The following is a 20,525-nucleotide window of genomic DNA, read 5'->3' as shown; positions in this document are numbered from 1 at the left end:
GTGATGCAGTAACCACTATGTATATTTTAAAATGCATAACTAAGATTAGAATAAGCATTGTATGTTTAGTAAAAACATTTGCAGGAATATTTGTAGTGTACAAGCTGTTATATATGGAGATACATATTTCAGTCAAAACTAAACAAAACAAAAAAGTGCTAATGAATTCTGATTTGTGTACATGCAATAAAAAAATCATTTTAGTATCTAACTGAGGATATTTCATGCACGTTATATTATCAACAAGTAAATGCACTATGTACAATACAATGATCTGCACCAATCAAATTTAAGAAACTCTAAAAACTACACTAGGAGAAGCCACCTCAAAATGTCCCTTGAACACCCATCTTTGTCTTAAAGGGTTAAAAAGCATTGAGAGGATCATATTCAGGCATTTTAGTAAACGAAACTGCAAAAACAGATCATTGCAAACTTTCTGACATTAAATAAACAAACAAGTTGACATCTAAATGCATTTCAGCACAGATTGCTTTATGAATCTGTCACAGTGTAATGCAGGATTTGCAAAAAGGCTGGTGAAGGATGGTGTAGCAGCAAATATTTTGGACTCATAGCAGCTTAGTCCCAAACCCTTCACATGTGACTAATAGGGATGTAACAATATCAGAATTTCACGATATTGTGATGTTAAGTCCACTATATGATATTTCTTGCAATATTAAAAAAAAAAAAAGACAAATAAAGACTTGGAGCAAAATTAAAACTTTGTACCTTTTAAAGTTATATTATTCTATCTAATGCACTTTGAGAGTTCTAAATTACATTCACACTTGTCTTTTAGGAGGTCAAACAAATTACAATATAATAATAATAACAACAATTTCTGTATTATATTACTGTTATACCTATAACAGTAATAGTAATATTGTAAAACAATTACACTGTAAGATAAATTAAAATAAATATTTCATAGGTATATTTTTTTTGCTTTACACTACAGTAGGCAAATTACAATACTTCTTTCCTAATTTCTATACTTGAAAGAAATACTTTTGAATTTGGACTGCAGTAACGTTACCTATTTAAACCAATAGCTGGCAGCAATTCATACTACACTTTTAAGCTTTTATTTTAACGGAACTGGCAGTAGAGCTGTTTTTTTAAAGGAAAACGCCAGCTTCAGTGAAAAAAAACGCAAACTACAAATCTAGTGAAATGCTGTAATCATCTGCCGCAAAAATAAAGCTTAACTGGTGGCTGTTACATTCCGAAATGCGCACTAAACTCACGGCACATGCAATAAACCAGTTTAATGCATTCACTGTGAACAGAACTGTTCTAAGGCGCGGAAAACTCAAATGCGCAGCCAAAACAGACTTGATAAAGGGATTAAGTCATATTGTGCTTTCTGTTTTAGTTCATTTGACAGATACTGTGCTAAAGCATAATGGCCCAAAGCACAATTTTAAAGACCTTTTATGTTTTAAATAATAAGTTTAAATATATTTTAAAAACATCACTTTTTGCCCGGAATACCATATTCAGAATACTTTGCCTTGTCTGTTTCACAGTCTCCTGCATCATCTTTGACTGACCTATAGGTGTCATTTTAGCCCATCTTTAAAGGTCTAATAAGGGTTGCAAATAAGTGCTGTCATAGGAAAGAGGTGAATATGGGGTTCATGGTTAGCTTGATAGCAGTGAGTTAGCATAGGACTGACCTACAGTATCATTCCTGTTGGAGGCACAAATGCATACAAAAGACTGAATAAAAGATTATGCTTGTCCTGCGTGTTCAGTATGTAAGTGTGTAATCACATTTCACCAGACAGATTCTAGGGTGGCCTACATCTTTGGTGCAACACACACACACACACACACAAAATACAGACACACATCATGTCTCTGTCATGTCACACTACACACAGTGCCCTCCACAAACCCTCTGTCTGTCTCTCAGGACATTACATAACCTCCTTGGCTCTGTACAAGCCTTCTGCTGCAACGAGGCCAGACGACACAAGATGAAATGAGATGGGATGAGAGACGAGACGAAAAGAGGTGGGAAGAGACAAAAAAGACAAACAGAAACAAAAAGAGAAAAGATGAGATGAGGTGAGATGAGAAGAGACAAGAAGACATGGAAGGAGACGAGGTAAGAACATGAAAAGAGACGAAAGAAGAGGCAGGAAAACATGCCTAGAAGAGACAAGAAGAGACAAAGAGATTGGAAGAGGAGAAAGGCAAGAAGTGCAGTGAAAAGAGTAGAGACAAGAAACAGACTATACAAAAAGAGATAAGAAAAAACAAGGTGAGTCAAAAAGGGAAGAGAAGAGAGACAAGACACAAGAATAGGACACAAGACAAGTCGATGAGACAAGAAGAGAAGAGACAAGGCAAGAAGAGGAAAGGTGAGGAGAAGAAAAGGGAAAAGGCGAGGCAAGGTGAGACAAAAAGAGAAGAGAGACACAAAGACTTCAGAAAAGAGGAGAGTCAAGGAGACGATGAGAAGAGGTAAGGAGTTGTGAGGAGATGAGACTAGAAGAGATAAGAATATGTGAGAAAAGACAATGAGAAGAGATGAGAAGACAAGAAGACATGAGAAGAGACAAGATGAGAAGATGAAAAGAGAAGAAATGAGGGACAGGAATATACAAGACAAGAAGAAATGAAGAGACTGGAAGAGAAGAAAGATAAGAAGTGCAGAGAAAACAAAGGAGAACAGAAGAGACAAGAAACAGACTAGAAAAAAGAGACGAGAAAAATGAAGTTGAGTCAAGAAAGGAAGAGAGGAGAGACAAGAAGACATAAGAAGAGGACACTAGACAGGGAGAGGAGACAAGAAGAGAATGAGAAGAGGCGAGAAAAGACAAGAAGAGAAGAAATAAGAAGAGATTGGCAAAGACAAGGTGAGGTGAGAAAAAAGAGAAGACAAGAAGACACCTGAGAAGAGGAGAGTGAAGGAGACAATTAAAAGAGACGATAAGACACAAGAAGTTGTAAAAATAAGAAGTGAGAAAAACAACAAGAGACAGGATGAGGAAGAGACAAAATAAGGAGAGATAGAAGAGAAGAGGCAAGAAAAGACAATGAAAACACAAAGTTAGAGCAATGGAAACAACAAGAGACTTGAGGAGAGAAACAAGATTAGAGAAAACAAGATGAGAAGAGATGGAGTGAGGCCCTGTTCACACTTGGTATTAAGATGCGTTTTGGTCGATCCGATCACAAGTGGACAATGGAGACACAGCCATTTACACCTGGTGTTTTAATCCGTCTCTTCTGTCCACTTTTGTCCACTTCTGACCACATTACTCCCTCTGGTGCTGATTACGTCAAGAGAAGGCTAAATGGCCGAATTTAAACAGGAGTGGGAGGGCTAAAGTTATTGCACACTTGTACTTACTGCCGCTAGTGTTATTAGCAAATATGCTGCATTAAATTTTTGTTCATGTGTATGTATGGGCTTTTTCAGATATTTCGGAGCAATGGAAGACATAAGCTCAGACAAATTTCACACGTCCACAAAATTAGACAAAAGAGAAAATGCAGAGAACCGCCGCTTTAGTTTGGTTTCATGACGGGCCGTCAAAGTTTAAATCCCATCTGATAAGCATGCATTCTTGTACGTCTCGCACTGAATACGTATTGGATCAGTAAGCACAGAGTAGGTGGTCTTTAGCAGCTGTTCAAATGCATTTGACCACATGCACGTCTACACTACAACAGCAATCAGATCGAATGTGTTTTCGACCACCTCTGGATGTGGTTGAAAGTGGAAAAGCTCAAAAATTTTACACCCCTTTACACCTGTACTTAGCGTTGTCCACTTGTGTTGACGAAAATGCATGTTAATACCAGGTGTAAACAGGACCTGAGAGGATATGAGATGAAGGGAAAAGAGATGAAACAAGTGAAAGCGGTGATAAGAGGAGTCTTCTAAAAGAGACAGAACTTACAAAAACAGAGAAACACATTATCTACCTTAGTTATTGTCTACAATTGCATACTCACAAAAACACTTGATTTAATTACAGACTGAAGCTATCAATTATGTCATTCCGTTTCCACGGTAACCTGACACGACCTCCTAACTAACCCCAGCCTGCCGCTGACCCCTGCCTCTCAGCCAAACCCACATCATCAATTACAAAGTACACATCATAATCAAACTCAATTTAATCAGACAAGAACATTTCTGAGAGGGTTTTATCCTAGTGGATTATTTTCTAATCTACTAATGAAATGGATGTACAGTAAATCCCAGGTATAAGTGACCCATAAACTGGAGGCTTCTTAACTCATTTAACTCTCTTCTCTTGAGAAACACACCAAACACCAGGCTCCTCTGGAGGGACTGGCTATGCAATTAGCATTTTGGCGTAATTAGGGTTCTTTTCCTTTACAAGAGGCTGTCTGCTAAATGACAACTAATAATCTAAATTATAATGAATGCCAAATGAATTTCCCGCACACACTTTTTGTGGGCGCATGACTCCTCCTCTGAGCATGTCCAGCAGAGATCAATGCACAAGTTAATTGCTGTATTTGCCACTGGAACAGAGTATAAAGATGAGAGGAACAACACTGGATTACACAAATTTTAATGTCTTGTGATTTTTCACCAAAAAGAAAACTGTCAGAGGATGAAGACAAGGGAGAAGAGCTGGAAAATATCAAGAAAGGTTTAAAGAGATACTGAGTGCATTTATGAGCTTATGTTTAATGAACTGACAATGTGTAAGGTCATGTTAACACATTTAACTGTTCAATTATCGAGGAAAGGTCATGAACGATTAAAATTGCATGAAATCACTATCAGTGTTCTGTCAGCTATTTTTCATTATTTTGCACTACACTTTTGTTGAAAAGTTTGGGTTTTCTTGTTTTTGAAAGAAGTCTCTTATGCTCACCAAGGCTCCATTTATTTGATCAAAGTACACTAAAACATTAATATTATGAAACATTATTACATTAGCGATTCATCTATCTATCTATAAATTCATGCTAATATGCTGATTTGCTGCTCAAGAAACATTTCTAATTATTATCAAAGCTGAAAACAGTGTCTGCTTAATATTTGTTTGTGAAAATTTGATTTTTTTTCAGAATTCTTTGATGAATTAAATGTTCAAAACTGAAGTTTATACGAAACCTCTCTTTTAATTCAGCCTTTCCAAAACCAGGCCAGAAATGGGTATCATGAAATCTGTTTTTAAAATGACACCGCTAGAGGAAATATTTTTAATGCATGTAACTGCAATTCTTATGAAACCCACAAAGTTCATGCCTCTGCATTTTCACCAACAAAATGGAGTGATTACAGCATGTCTGATGGGCTGCGGAGGATATATTGCTGATTACTGATAATGGCAGTGAAAGCAGCTGTGTGGATGTGTGGTACAGCGGGCTGCGGCTATGATAAACAGCAAAGCTGTCATCATTATACTACAACACTGGCTTTACAGGTTCCCTATTCAAGTATGAACATTCTTTTTAAACATCCTGAACAATTTAATTAATTTTAATGATTTAAGTCAGAAAATTAACAATAGGTTAGATCATCTAAAAATTAAAATTGTGTCATCATTTACTCACCCTAATGTTTTTTCCAAAGCTATAAGACTACAAATGAAGAGATTTCGGTCCCTGTCCCTTGAAAGTTCATTTTGCTAAAACTTTGACGTTGTGTGCAGACATCATAAAAGAAATCCATATAAACTGACTGGTTTAATCAGAGTCTTTTAGAGACAAGAGACATAATTGCTTGAAATGATGAACGTATTTAATTTAGGCTTTTATTCAGATATAAATATCGATCACTGCACATACAGAGCACAACTAATATGGTAAACGAAAGCTCAAACGTGATTGCATGACGTGTAGAAATTAATGAGGTTTGTTCTCATTTCTTAAACAAGATGTTTCTCACATCCATCCATCCATCCATCTATCCATCTATCTATCTATCTATCTATCCATCTATCAACAACAATAAATAAAATACAATAAAATAAAAAAAATACAATAAATTGTATATTTTGAAGTAAAATTGCATAATTTGTAGCATTAGCGCACATTTTTTTAGCTGACGACTCAAAAAAATTAAGTTGTTCCAAATTAATTCAACATAATTGAGTGGTGGCCCTGGAACCCATTAATCAAATCTATTTCAGATCAAATTAACAACTGTGCACAGGATAAATGTAACTTATTTAATATGCACATTTAATATTTAATAGATTTTAATTGTTTACAGAGCATATTGCAACATACTATACATGTAGCCACCCACAACCAAGAGCTCTATTCTTCAGCACAGTGATAGCCACAAACACTTCAACTAAACAGAAGCTCATTTAAATGTCAAACATAATAGCATTAAACACAAACAGGTCTTTACTTAAAGCACATAAAACAACACTTAACTTCAGCCTTTATTCTCCTTATCCAAATGCACTGCTCAATTTTCAAAGCTATTAAGACAATTTCATTAATTTTGTTATTAATATATTAAATATATTAACTCAGTGATTAACATTATGTCAACAGAACTTGTCAAAATCATGTTTGCAACTTAAAATAGTTTAATTAAATCAATAAATTATCATTTTTAACTTGGAACCATGCACTTATTTAAGTTGTGGCAATGTGTCTCCTGAATTTCTTTGGAGTGTGTCTTTCTCATGTTCTATCTCTCTACTTGAGTGTAGTGTTGGCACTCAGCGCTGGCATTAGTATCTCAGTGCCAGCTGGTGTGTGTGGGTTTGATTCCCTGTGTGGAGCTTTTGTGTTAAAGGAACATCATGTGTGACATCAGCGCAGTAAAAGCACAGCCCTGATGAAACCTGTTCTGACTGCACCTGAGCCTGCGGGCGGAGAAGTCACAATCTGACCACCCTGGTGCACTGATACGGAACATGGTATGCGATTTTCTGCCATCACAAATTACAGGTTGTGGTTTCCTGGCCACAGAACAAGCGGTCATCCGCCCCACTTTAAGCAATTAAAAATTTTACTTTTTTTTTTTTTTTTTCTTCAAGTTGCACTAAGTAGTTTTTTCACTGAAATAAAATCTTGCAAAAAGTTCCTTAAACAAATGTAATAAAAAGTAGCTCAAACTAACTGTTTTAGCAGGAAGAGTCAGTTAATTATTTTTGTGTACTCAAGAATACATGATGCTAACAAATTTAAGGTTTTATTCACCTTAGATACTTATGTATTTGTTTAAAACCTGTCCAGAGTTGAATCATCTAAACAAACAATTTTATGTTAAACAACGTTTTAGTGTTTAGCATCAACTGTATTTTTACATTTGTTAGAATAGCTTTGCAAGTTCTATTTTTTTACAGTAAAACAAACAAACAAAAAAAACAACGTGCACATTGGCATAAAAATAAAAAAAAATGTAACGTTTTTACTTAAAAAAAAAAAAAAAAAGATAAACTCAAATTTTCAAGATATAAATGGAGGATTGAGAGATATAAACTTGCAATTTGTGGAAGAAAAAGTTCAAACTGTTAGACAAACTTGCAATTGCGAGAAATTTGTAATTACCCTTATTTTGTTGCAAAAAAGAAAAAAAAGAAAAACGATTTCAGAGAAAAAGCCTCAGGTCTGAACAGAAAAAGTCAAGAAAAAAAAGCAAAAAAAAAAAGCAAAAAACTGAATCACCTGCGCCATTTGCTTTACAAATTTACTCACTGAATATTCAGCACAAACATGCATAAAAACACCTTATACAAACCAGCTGCAAATGTTTTGCTGAAAGTGCTATTCATTAAATGCAATTAACAAACCATCTAATACCATTAAAAAAGAAGTGTATGTATAATACATAATTTTATTCATTTGGAGGGTTTGTTTGGTTTGTTTTATGGAGTGCTTGGTTAATCAAGCCAATAAAAGACTACTAAACAGAACTCTTCCTTTTTGTTATACAAATGTGTCATTAAAAACGTTCACAAATTTATAAAACTGGTCTAAGAACAGGTAAAAACCAAAAAGGAACTGGTTCATGGGTTCAGAAAGTGGTGAACCATTGAAAAATCATTTAAAACAAAGGTTTTGAAGCGTCACAAATCAATGTTTTGATGAGTTTAACTAATTTTATGAGTTTGTTTAACAAATTGACTGCAACAGGTTGGCTAATAGACACAGAAACAGCATTTCTAAATAACTGACAGCTATCGGCGAGAAGGCATGACAATTTTGTTTAGTAGTTTTGCCAAAATAAAATAATGTTGAAATAATGCACACATTTCGGCCAATCAGAATTGAGTATTCAAACCATGGTATGTTTTTTTAAAAAAAAACAAGTCTGCTGCATGCTCTAAACTAAATTAATAATTTCAATTGGCTGAATTCTAGTGAAACGCTCCGGAGCTCACAAAAATTAAGGGAAGTCTTGCATCACTGAACAATCCTGGTGTTAGATTTCCATAAAATTAGCACTACGCAGATAATCAGACAGGTAGCGTTTCATCCCCATGGAGCAGAAATGCTAGCGTGATCATGGCATAATGTTATGCATAGTGAGATGGGTGCAGATCCGTCATTTACATGAGACAAGAAACTTGTCATTAAAGTAAAAAGAGGTATAAAATCTGTCATTAGACTCTAATTATCCCGTTCTACAGTTAGTGCAGCTGTCATCCATGAGCAGCTAAATGTATTCTCTCGGTTCAGAGAATTACTGCATATATTTTTCAGCCACAGCCAACATCATACCACATTATCACCCCAATCAAGAGTACATTTATCAGCAGGAGGCTGAACACAATATAAATGCCACCGCACTTCCACAAGTACACACACACACACACAAGATTAATCACATGTATGGACATATGTGTGTAGATGAGTTCAGCGTTTCTGAGACGGTGTGATATGTGAGAGAGACTCACTGTAGGGCAGCCGCTGTCATGCTGGTCCTCCAGGAACCCAATTCTGCAAAGCGCCTTATCGTTCTTCAGCCAGTACTCAGACGAATCCAGAACACTGTTACTGCACAAAACCTGACACAAACACACACATCTTTCAGACCAAGGCACAGCATTAAAAAAAACAAAAAACATTACGTTTACTCACAGACCATGTTTACATCTGTATTGGGTGAACTGCTCATATGTGGTCAGGCAAGACTTCTAGTAAGGCACTGTAGCTGATTTTTTATTTAAATACTGCACAAAAATACCAGTGTATAAATTTTGTTGATTTCAGACATGTTTATTATTTTAATGTAAAACTGTTTAATTTTTTAAATGAGTATGTGATTTTTCAAATGTAAATTCTTAGAAAAAAAGATAATTACACTTTAAAGATGATCCACGTGACATACTGGTCATTAATATAATAACATATTTATTCCAAAAGGAGAAGCAAAAAAAAAAAAAAAAAAAAAAAAAAAAAAAAAAACGTGCAAAAATATCCCCTAATTTACAGAAATATTGTATTTAAATAAAAAAATTTAAAAGGACAGTTTACCTAAAAATGACAATTACTCCATAATTTTTTATATTAAAAAAATGTCATGGCTCTTCCAGGTTTTATAATGGCAGTGAATGGCTGTTGAGATTTTGAAGCCCAATAAAGTGCGTCTATTCATCATAAAAAGTGCTCCACACAGCTCTGGGGGTTAATAAAGGTCTTCTGAAGTGAATCGATGCGTTTGTGTAAGAAAAATATCCATATTTAAAGGGGTCATGGAATGCAAAATTTGCTTTTACATGTTGTTTGAACATAAATGTGTGTTGGCAGTGTGTGTACACATCCACCATTTAATGACAAAAATCCACACAGTGCTTTTTTTTAAAAATCCATATTAATCATAACCACTTTTTCAAATCAAGCCATTCTCAGCTTCTTGGCCGTGTGACGTCACACAGACCATGATAGTTGCTTGACACGGCCGTCTTACCTTAGACCCGCCCTGATTGAGCTGTAAACTGTTCGCCATTGTTTTGGCGCCAGTGCATTAGTAGACAAGAATGTCTCTGATTGAATGATTGAAGTGTTTTGTTGTTGGGTGTAATATTGAACAAGCAGTTTACGGCATTCTACATAAATGTGTCTATGTTTGTGCAAATTATTCATGATGCAGCTTCACCTACAGCAGAAGAGAGGGACAGGGTGAGCAGAACTCATTAGCATTTAAAGAAACATGCAACAAAACGGCTCGCTCTGAACAAGGCTGATTTTGACGAGGTAAAAAGGGTGTTATTTTACTACCATTGAGAAATTTTAAGCAAAGTATGTTATAGACTTCTTATTAAGGCCCTGAAAAATCATATCAACTTGTGGAAAACGGTGATCCGATGACCCCTTTAAAACTAATCTCTAGCATCCGCTAACTGTTGTACGCGTGTTCACGAGAGAGTGGCGTTCCAGTGGATGATGTAGGATGCAGGCGTAGTGTAAGCTCCTGTGAGAATATGCTAGTCTCGCGAGAACCGAGTTTTGTTTACAGCAAAGGAAAACCAGTCTCCACTTGGCCTATATTAAAATCCTCCAATATTTTTCTTTACAAATCCTTGTTTTTGTACTTTTAATTTGTGACCGGTGTTGCTTTCTCTACTCTGCGCCTACGCGTTCGTCACTTCTGTGTTTTCCTAAATCACCCGCTGGAACGCCACTCTCTCGCGTACGCGTGTACGACTATAGATGCCCCGTTTGACCGCTCCAACCACGTAAATGCGTCCACCACCTTGGAACAGTCAACTTGACGCCATTCACAATACTATAGGTTCCCAGATCAACGGCTGTCCAGGATTGTGGCATTTCGAATATTCAATGATTACTATGGTGAATGAAGTCAAGCTGACCATTACTATATGGCCGATGGCTTACATATAGCGGCTCATAGAAACTATCGTATACGTATTTACATCTATGTGTACGACAGTTAGCGGAAGCTTATAAAGTTTATAAAGTTTTAAATATGGATACTTTTCTTACACAAACACATTTATTTGCTTCAGAAGGCCTTTATTAACCCCCCAGAGCTGTGTAGAACACTTTTTATAATGGATGGATGCACTTTTTTGGACTTCAAAATCTCAATAGCCATTCACTGCCATTATAAAGCTTGGAAGAGCAAGGAGATTTTAAAATATAACTCTGATTGTATTTGTCATTAACACCTAGGATGGCTTGAAGGTGAGTAAATCATGGGGTAATTTTCATTTTTGTGTGAACCATCTCTTTAATTTAACATAATTATGAATAAAATAAAATACTGACAATGTAAACATGCACATTTGAGCTTTCTTAATTTTTAAAAATCTTCTCCACTTTTTATTGTTCAACTATGCAGGCTTCCTAAAAGCAGTGTTTGTTCATGTGTGCATTTCAATTACATTTTTAAACATAAACTTATTTATATTTTCCCATTTTCAGTGACTGAATTATTGATTTCTTCATTTTATTTTAAACAGCACTCCCAGTCCTCCATTTAAACCCTGTGGCGCAATGCTAATGTGTTAGTTCGAATAAGCATCCCTTTGCCATTGGGACCCTGGGACTCTTCAGGACACATTAGCGTTTACACTACAAATGTTAAGTGGCCACGTGTAACCATAACCACCTCTGAATGTGCTTTGACTTCATGAAAGTCATTTGTATTTAGCACTTTTTACTGATCAGATTTTCTAAGATAAATGATTAGTCTAGCATGACTATGAGACCACACAGTCCAAATTACCCAAATATTGTACAAAAACTAAACTTCATTTAATCACCAGTACAGAATTCAGTGCATATTACTCTGGTTAATATGAGCTGAATTGCTGCAGTAGGTGATCACAAATTTAATTTCTTTTCAATCTCTCAATCTTAAATTATATTATATTCAGCATACCAACCTACCAGAGCAAGCAAGCTTTGACCTCGCCATGTCTGTGGCGACTGGTAATTTATTATCATCATTTACATAAGATTATTTGCTGTCACTGGTGCATGTCAGTAATGGACAGTGTTGGGGAGTATCTAGTTACATGTAACAGAATTACGTAATTTAATCACAGAATAAATGTAATTTACTGAGAAAAACTGTGTAATTAAATTACAGTTACTTTTGAATATGTTAATGGGGTTTACATTACAAAGGAGGTTACATCCAAATTTTTTCACACACCCTTAAATACAGAATTAATTGACTTATAAATTGCATTGGCTGCTCTAAAATGAGACACCAATGCTTCAGGAGTTTAGGACACGGAATAGGATACATGCTTATTCGATAACTGTTTTATTTCCTATTTGGGTTTTTGCATATACTTTTTTTTTCAAGATTAATTGTTTTTTCTAAAGCATTGTTAGATGCCAGTGTTTCCTGTCATAACTATGCAAACATTTGATTTCAAAACCAGTATCATAGCTATTGAACTATTTCTTGTTACGATTTTACATCTGTATTTAACCTCAGAATGATCTCAAAGTAAATAAGAGGTGTTAAGTCCGAATTTGTGGTGATTGTGCTTTAAATTAAATTATTACATGGCTCTGTGGAATGCTTGATTCTGACTGGTCAGTCATGACATTCCAATGCATGTTATTTCCCGATAACAACTGGTAAAATCTAATAACACAGACTCATGGGCAAATTAAGTCAGCGCTATACGCTTGATAGTATTTCTTGGTGGAAGCTTTGCGTTTGGTTAGCTAATAAAATATTAAAACTCAATTCAATATTATGCGTACAATTTCTTAATTCTGTCAACTTGCCGCTTGCTAGCAACTGATTTCTTCATGGAAGCTTTGCATTCAAATATTTCAACTCAGATCAGTGTTTCATGTCTGATTATTTACTTTTGTGGCAAGCAGCTGTGTAATAAGTGGGATAATGTACATCCAGCCAGTTGTTATCGCAAAATAAAAATGTGTATTATCCCCTAATTATTATATTCTTAATTCAAGTGCTAAAGGATTTTGAAAGTCTGACAGTAATCAGTGTTGAGTGCTACTGTAACGTTAACTCTGCCTGGTTTAAATGTTTCAAAATGATTAACAGTTGAAAATATTAGAAAAGTAATTAAAAAGTAATCAAATGTAATTACATTAATTTAATAAAGTAATTGAAAAGTTACACTACTTATTACATTTTAAATAGAGTAACTTGTAATCTGTAACCTATTACATTTCCAAAATAACCTTCCCAACACTGGTAATGGACTGTTATAGACTATTACTGAAAAGTTGAGTGATACTTACTGTATTCAGGCACAAATAGTAGTAAGATCTAATGAAAACTGAAAAACCCTCTAATTGAATTAGCACTACTACTGGTACGTGAGACATCCCTAAAACAAACACAAACCCTTTCTGTTAGTGCGTAACCTTCAGTTTGATTCATTATCAGTGTGGCTATATAAGCACTGATTTTCTCAGTGTGTATTTAAGGAATAAACACATCTGTGTGTTTGTGTGCACGTGTTTGCTTGGTTTAATTAGAGTTTGTGGGTGTTTGTATGTGTGTTTTTATGTGTGAGCACATGTGTGTATTTTCTCTGCCCTTGCTGTGTGTGCCATCTGTACCGACTGTTTTCCTGGCAGTCGACCATATGACAGGGTTGCTGGGACAGTTGCGTCACGGTTCACCGTGGTTAAACTACTGAGAGAGCTAATATGTCATTACAGGAATAGGTAACATTCGGCAGATGGGTGATCATTAGTACGAGAGGGATAAGCGTGGTACAGAGATGAATATGTATTTGTTTTATTTAGTAGTTTCATTTAGAAAATTAACTTAATTGCATCTGCTTGCCAAATGAAATGACTTCTCAGAGTAATCCTTCCTCGTTGTTACATTTTAATTTACATAGTTATGTTTTATTTAGATGAGCTGTTTGGAAATGAAGCTGAATGTTTTTTATTTTTCAGTACTAAGTTTACCAATAAGTTCCAACAATGACTAAGAAACACACTTTCAAGTAGAATCTTAAGATTAGGTAGAGCCCAAAAGAAAGCCGAAGAAAAAAAATTGTAACAAAACAAGAATATTATTTAAAAGGAGCAATTATTGAAAATTGTAATCATAACAACAACAACAACAACAACAACAACAACAACAACAACAACAACAACTAATAATAATAATAATAATACTAATAATAATAATGATTATTATTATTATTATTATTATAAAATGTATTACATGTATAATTATTAAATAATATAAAGAAATCATATAAAATAACCTAAAAATATTATACAATTATTTATTTTTATTATTATTATTACTATTGTGACAATGTTATTAAACATAATAATCAGTAAAAATCAGAAGTAACAGTAATTTTCAATAATGCAATTTTTAATTTTCAATAATCTACCTATCGTAATATTATTGTATTTATTTGAAAAGGTGACTGTTATTAAACAATGTTAATAACAGTCAATGTTATTAAACATAATAATCAGTAAAAATCAGAAGGAACCGTAATATTCAATAACGCATTTTAATAAATATAATCATTACAATATTATTATATTACATAATAATAATAATAATAATTATTATTATTATTATTAAATTGTTATTATTAAATATTATGCAGTTTTTAAATAATAATAATAATAATAATAATAATAATAATATCTATCTATCTATCTATCTATCTAAATAATTTTTGTATTTTTTTAAAAAGATGTTGTTACTGTTACTACTAATATATGTAATAACAATATATAATTTTATTACCTTATAGTAACAATTTGTAATCTTTTATATTATTTAAATTATTATAAATGTACATTTATAATATTAATATTTAATAAATGCTAATATTGAATAATAATGCATATTACTGTTTTTTTTTTATATAAATATCGTTTAATTTGTCTGTCTATTTATTTATTTCCAAAAGCAGAAATTCCAATTCTACATAGCAACTATTGGACACTTAAAAGTAAAAATAAGTTGTATTAATATCAGTAAAAACTTAAACTGCATCTAGATATTATGGCATAGTGACAAAATAGAGAAAAAAAGTTGCCTAATATCAATCAGTTTATGAACCCCTGTACTATTCCCATCAATAATGACCCATCCACCTTAATCTCACAACAGCTCCTGTGAGAGCTACAAAAATGATTAGTACAGTGTCACGCTATTGTAACTTCCTCTTCCCCTGATCCGGCATCTGCTCCCACAGGGGCTGCTTTCCTTTAGCACCAATCCACTAATAAAGCGCTTGGCTGAATGAGACAAAAGTTAAAAGAACTGGAAGACAAGGGAGATATTGGACTAATCATGCTGCTTGTTCTGTCACACTCCTGGTTTCTCTCTCTCTGTTCTGTCTCTCTCACACTGGCAGAGCATCAGCTAATGTAACCTGACTTGTAGTGCAGCTGCCTACAGAGTAAAAAGTGCTGATGGCAAAAAGCCACAGTCTCTGTTCCCTGGACAGGTGGGAGCAGTCAGCCAATCAGTAAAGCTTCATGTTAATCACACTGTGATTGGAGCGTGAGATTCTCGCTAGTGCTCAACCACAAGAGCTCACATGGTGAACATGGTGCCTTGGGCCAGAAACCTACTGCACACTAACTAAATAACCTTTATGTTGATAGAAGTGTTTGCGCTCATGTACTCGTATGTTTTGGGTTTTAACACACACACAAACACACACAAACACACACATGTCTGGTTTATTATCCTTGTGGGGACTCTCCATAGGTGCAATGGTTTGTATACTGTCCACACTGTATTTTCTATCCCCTTACCCTAACCCTACCCCTAAACCTAACCCTTAAAGAAAACTTTTCTGACCTCAAGTCAGTCCCCACAATGTCAAAAATTTCAGGTTTTACTATCCTTGTGGGGACATTTGGTCCCCACAATGTAGCAAAAACAAGTACACACACACACCTTCCTGCAGGCGGAGACAGAGGACCCAAGGGTGCTCTCAGATTTGACTTCCTGTGTGTCCGCGGACTCAGACCCCTCAAACATGGCAGATGATTGGAAATTACTGTGGAAAAAGAAAGAGACAACAACTGAATCCATTATCACTTCAACAGAGTGCATTAGCGCTCATCCACTTTTTCACCCATGCTGGATTTGAAAGTATTTTTTTCCATAAAGATTTAAAAAACAGTCTTTCTTAAAGGGATAGTTCACCCATAAATGAAAATTACCCCATGATTTACTAACCCCTAAGTAGAAATGCCCCCTAATAGTGACTAACCATTAGCCGATGAGAAGAGGTTTGGTTGACCAAAATTTTATTAGTCGCTTAGTCGCAGAAAATTCCACAGAAAGTGGCAAAGTCACGCAGTCCGTGATGGACAGATTGTTAATGGCTGGTCTATGTGGTAATATAGTACATCGGGCAGGACACCCAAACATTCACCTATCATTCATCAACCTCAAATGTGACCCTGGATCACAAAACCAGTCTTAAGTAGCACGGGCATATTTGTAGCAATAGGAAAAAATATATTATACGCGTCGGAAATGATCGATTTTTCTTTTATGCCAAAAATTATTAGGATATTAAGTAAAGATCATGTTCCATGAAGACATTTTGTAAATTGCCCACTGTAAATATATCAAAACTTAATTTTTGACTAGTAATATGCATTGCTAAGAACTTCATTTGGACAACTTTAAAGGCGATTTTCTCAGTATTTAGATTTTTTGCTTCCTCAGACTCCAGATTTTAAAATAGCTGTATATTGGACAAATATTGTCCTATCCTAACAAACCATATATGAATGGAAAGCTTATTTATTCAGCATTCAGGTGGTGTATAACTGGTTTTGTGGGGGTCACAGGGCTTTTAATCTGAAGTATGTAGTAGCAACTTAACATGGCCGCTCAATCTAATGTTAACCTAGAAAAATGTGAGCTATTGAAGTGTCTGTGCGGAGTGTGGAAGCTGAATAGTAGCACGCTCACTGCATGACAGATGGAGGCACCGGTGCGGTCTCTTGCTCTTAAAATACTCATAAAATACCATCATTTTTGGTCACAGAAAAAAAGTAATACATCTTTTGAATCTGTGTAGATTTATTTGTGTGCACTCACAATAACAAAGAAACGTTGCGCTTTTGTAAAATAATGAATGCAAACAGGATGCGCTTTCTGCCGTCTAGGTCTCTGTGAACTTGAGCGCGAAGCTCAGAAACTCTGTGTACACTTGCCTTACAGACATGAAAAATTACATCTGTTTCTACTTTCAAATGAACCAATTCAAACTGAAAACATATATTCTCAGATTATGTAATCCGTATGAAACATTCATACAGGTGCATCACTACTGCAGAGATGACTAGTCAGTGTCGCTGACTTCATGTCTTTAGCCGAAAACAAAGAAAGCTCTAGTTTATCAATAAATTATTAAACCGTTAATGCAGTCTCCTTGATGTTTTTCCCTGACACATTCATAAATCTTATATACGCTTGAACGCTTGTTAGGCTATGTATGCAATTAAAGGCTCATTGTTATAATTTATATGGTTTATTAAAAAACATGTGACTAATAGTCGAGTAATGCTTAAAATGAACTATCCCTTTAAACCATTACAAACCATGAACCAAACCAACCAGCTATTAGGGGAATTGCAACATTACAAACTTTTTTTTGTAGCAAAAAGGTATTCGAAAATTGGACAAAAAGACAAAGGTGCAAGACATGTGTACTTAATGGCTTAAGTGAAACAAAAAAACTACACTTCCATGAAGCACTGCAAATGACAATGAACAAGAAATATAAAATTATTATTTTTTTAATTCATGATTGTATCTACAGAAACAATATATTTTAAGTTTAGTGTAAAATGTTGCTACACACACACATTTGATAATGGTTTTAATACTGTATAAACTAGATTTTCTATCGCTCTACACCAAGACCATAGACATAAACCTACCCATCACAGGAAACTTTCTGCATTTTTACTTTAAAAAAAAAAAAAAAAAAAAATTGAATTGAAATGAATGTTAGTATTCAAACAGCTGATGGTAGCCACTGACTTGGTATTTTTTTCCATACTATGGAAGTCAATAGTGCCAGCAGCTGTTTGGTTACCAACATTCTTCAAAATATCTTGTTTTGTGTTTAGTGGAAGATGGAAATTCACACAGGTTTGGAACGACATGAGGGTGAAATGTAAGAGTGAATGATGACAGAATTTTCATTTTTGGGTTAAATATACCTTTAAACAATTATTTAAAAATACATTGAAATAGCATGAATAGACAGCTTCAACAAAAGCATTTACCATCAATTAACAACCTTAGAACTCACAGCATGTCTCTATTTAAAGATTTATGAGTTGTCATTTGAAATCAAATTCCCTACAGCCAAAAAGAATGTTTTTACTTCCAAAACCTTACTGAGGCACTATAACAAACTGTCTTATTTACTGAAATGCATTAGGTCTGAAGAAGTGAATGGGTAAGTTGGAAGTCTGGATGTCTGAAAAAAATGAAGCAAATTCTCCCTCCATGACATTTTAAGATAAAGACAGTGAAAAGGACAAGTGAAAGTAAGGAAAAGAAAATAACATGGACTTTTAATTAAATTTGTCAAGATTATTTGACTACTGGGGATACATTAAGGATGAAACACCACAGCCAATCCTCTGAGGTGACAGAAGAATTATAACATTATTCAGATCATACAGTGTGCAGTGATGTTCTTCTGCTCCAGAGCATTTCTATCTGAGCTTTATATTTTCCCTCAGCACAGACAAATTATCCTCTTTTGTTTATATTATAAATTAACCCACCGTTTATTCATAAATTGTCCCTGAAGAATGTACCAGCTCTCCATTTTTTATGGCAGCAGCGGTTGGTCCCTGGTCAGGGTTAAAAGTGAGATCATAACGGAATTGCATGTGAAAGCAATTTAAAGGGACAGTTTACTCAGAAACATAGATTCTGTTATCGTTTACTCACTCTCATGCTGTTCCAAACTCATACCATTTTATTTTACACTCAACTGTAACACAAAATTAGATTTTGGCCAGCTCTTTTCCATTTAAGTGTACAGTGATTTATATGGTGGTCAGCCTCAACCAAGAGCAAAAAGCACCTTAAAAGGATCATTAAATGATCTGATCATTAAATTAAATCAACACTTAATGTGATCAGTCAAAGCAAAATGGAAAAAAACAACCACAAATGACATGTGGAAGCCAGAGAATTTAAGACTTCAATAAAGTTTTACTACATAAAAGCATTAGTAGATACTTTTGCTGTGTTTTCTGTCATTTAAGAGCGTTCAGTATAAATCATCACACACTTCCTTGAAAACTTGTCCTTTTAAGATTTTTTTTTTTGTTTCACAGACAACATAATATAAAATAATAGGGGGTTAAAACAGCATGATAGTAAATGATGAACTGTTGTCAGAGTCAAAATTATTATCTATTATAAAAGATTTCAAAAGTCAATCAAGCGCCTTCTAAAACAGACTGTAAAACACATTAGTGACGGTCAAAACTGCCTACTTACAAAATCAATTAGTTGTGGTTTACCTGAATAATACTTGATTTTCAGGCAGCGTTTGGACTTGTTCTTGCATTCAGAAACATTTTGAATGCATCAGATTGGAAGAGAGCATAGACGAAACATGTTTTTCAATGTCTGGACTACTTTAAACTGATTTAAAACCGCACTCATGGCAGAACGCTGAAAAACAGCTTGAGATGTGATGCATGTGACATGACGTCTGTCTGAATGTAACATTTCAGAGAAGGTTACACACCATGCAAACTGTCTAACAGCTGAAACACAGCATGTGAGAAAGCTAAAAATGTCAAAACAAGAAAAAGAAATCTAAAAAAGTTACTAGTCGACTATTGTGACTTATGACTTGCGCATACGTGTTTTTGTTCCTCTTTTAATTTCACGCCGTTGTCTTTTCTCTTACTAATCCAAATGTGTGCTCAAGCCATCCCTGAGAAAGGACTAGATCCTCAAGATCATAAAGGTCAGATGGCAAATGACATAAGCTTTCCATCCAGGAAGGCAAACACTGAAGCATCAGAAGGCTTAACTGCTTCATTCTGTGGTGCTGTCTTGGGATGTTGGCCTATATTCACCCAAAATGTCTATGAATATCTTTCAGCCTCAATCGAGGATTACCTGAGAGCCCTGAGGGATCTTTTAGCACTAAACACTGAGAGAAACACTCAAAATAGCAGCAAATATGAGCAATTGTTTTGTCGTAATGTGTGGCTCTGCTGACGGAAATGAGAGAAACGTACTTCAAAACGCTTTCCATCAACACTTTGGTAGATCAAGTACCAAGGCTGCCATGTTAATGACAAAACACAGTTCTTTCTTAGATATTCTTAGTTCATTTTGAGCTTAGCTCAGTCAGCTCATCAATATGATCAATAATTGTATGTTTTCTGGCTATGTGACTCAAACATTGTGTCCAACTTCAATGACAAGCAATTTGTCAACACCAGATGAAGCTACAAGATGAAACAAAATCAATCACAAGTCACAGCCAATCAGAAGAGCGTGTGGGCAGAGCAAACACTGCTGCACTCTCAACGCTTAATTAATAAAAAATTACATTATTTTAACTACTACTAAAAACAAAACA

The 20,525-nt window shown here is 34.7% G+C and overlaps 1 protein-coding gene across 3 annotated transcripts in view; it reads right to left on the bottom strand.

The window, feature by feature from the left end:
• sphkap (SPHK1 interactor, AKAP domain containing) overlaps positions 1–20,525 on the bottom strand; it is a 166,083-nt gene that overhangs the window by 35,047 nt on the left and 110,511 nt on the right. For all 3 annotated transcript variants that reach the window (XM_051134669.1, XM_051134671.1, XM_051134670.1), the window contains 2 exons: positions 15,830–15,932; positions 8,871–8,981 (listed from right to left, as the gene is read on the bottom strand). In XM_051134669.1, the coding sequence (XP_050990626.1) occupies positions 8,871–8,981; positions 15,830–15,932 (214 nt within the window). The remainder of the gene's footprint in view (positions 1–8,870; positions 8,982–15,829; positions 15,933–20,525) is intronic.

This window comes from Labeo rohita, chromosome 18 (genome assembly GCF_022985175.1).
Source record: "Labeo rohita strain BAU-BD-2019 chromosome 18, IGBB_LRoh.1.0, whole genome shotgun sequence".
In the NCBI taxonomy this organism is placed as follows: domain Eukaryota; kingdom Metazoa; phylum Chordata; class Actinopteri; order Cypriniformes; family Cyprinidae; genus Labeo; species Labeo rohita.
Note: the sequence above shows the minus strand (reverse complement) of the source record. Positions and strands in the feature narration are given on the sequence as shown.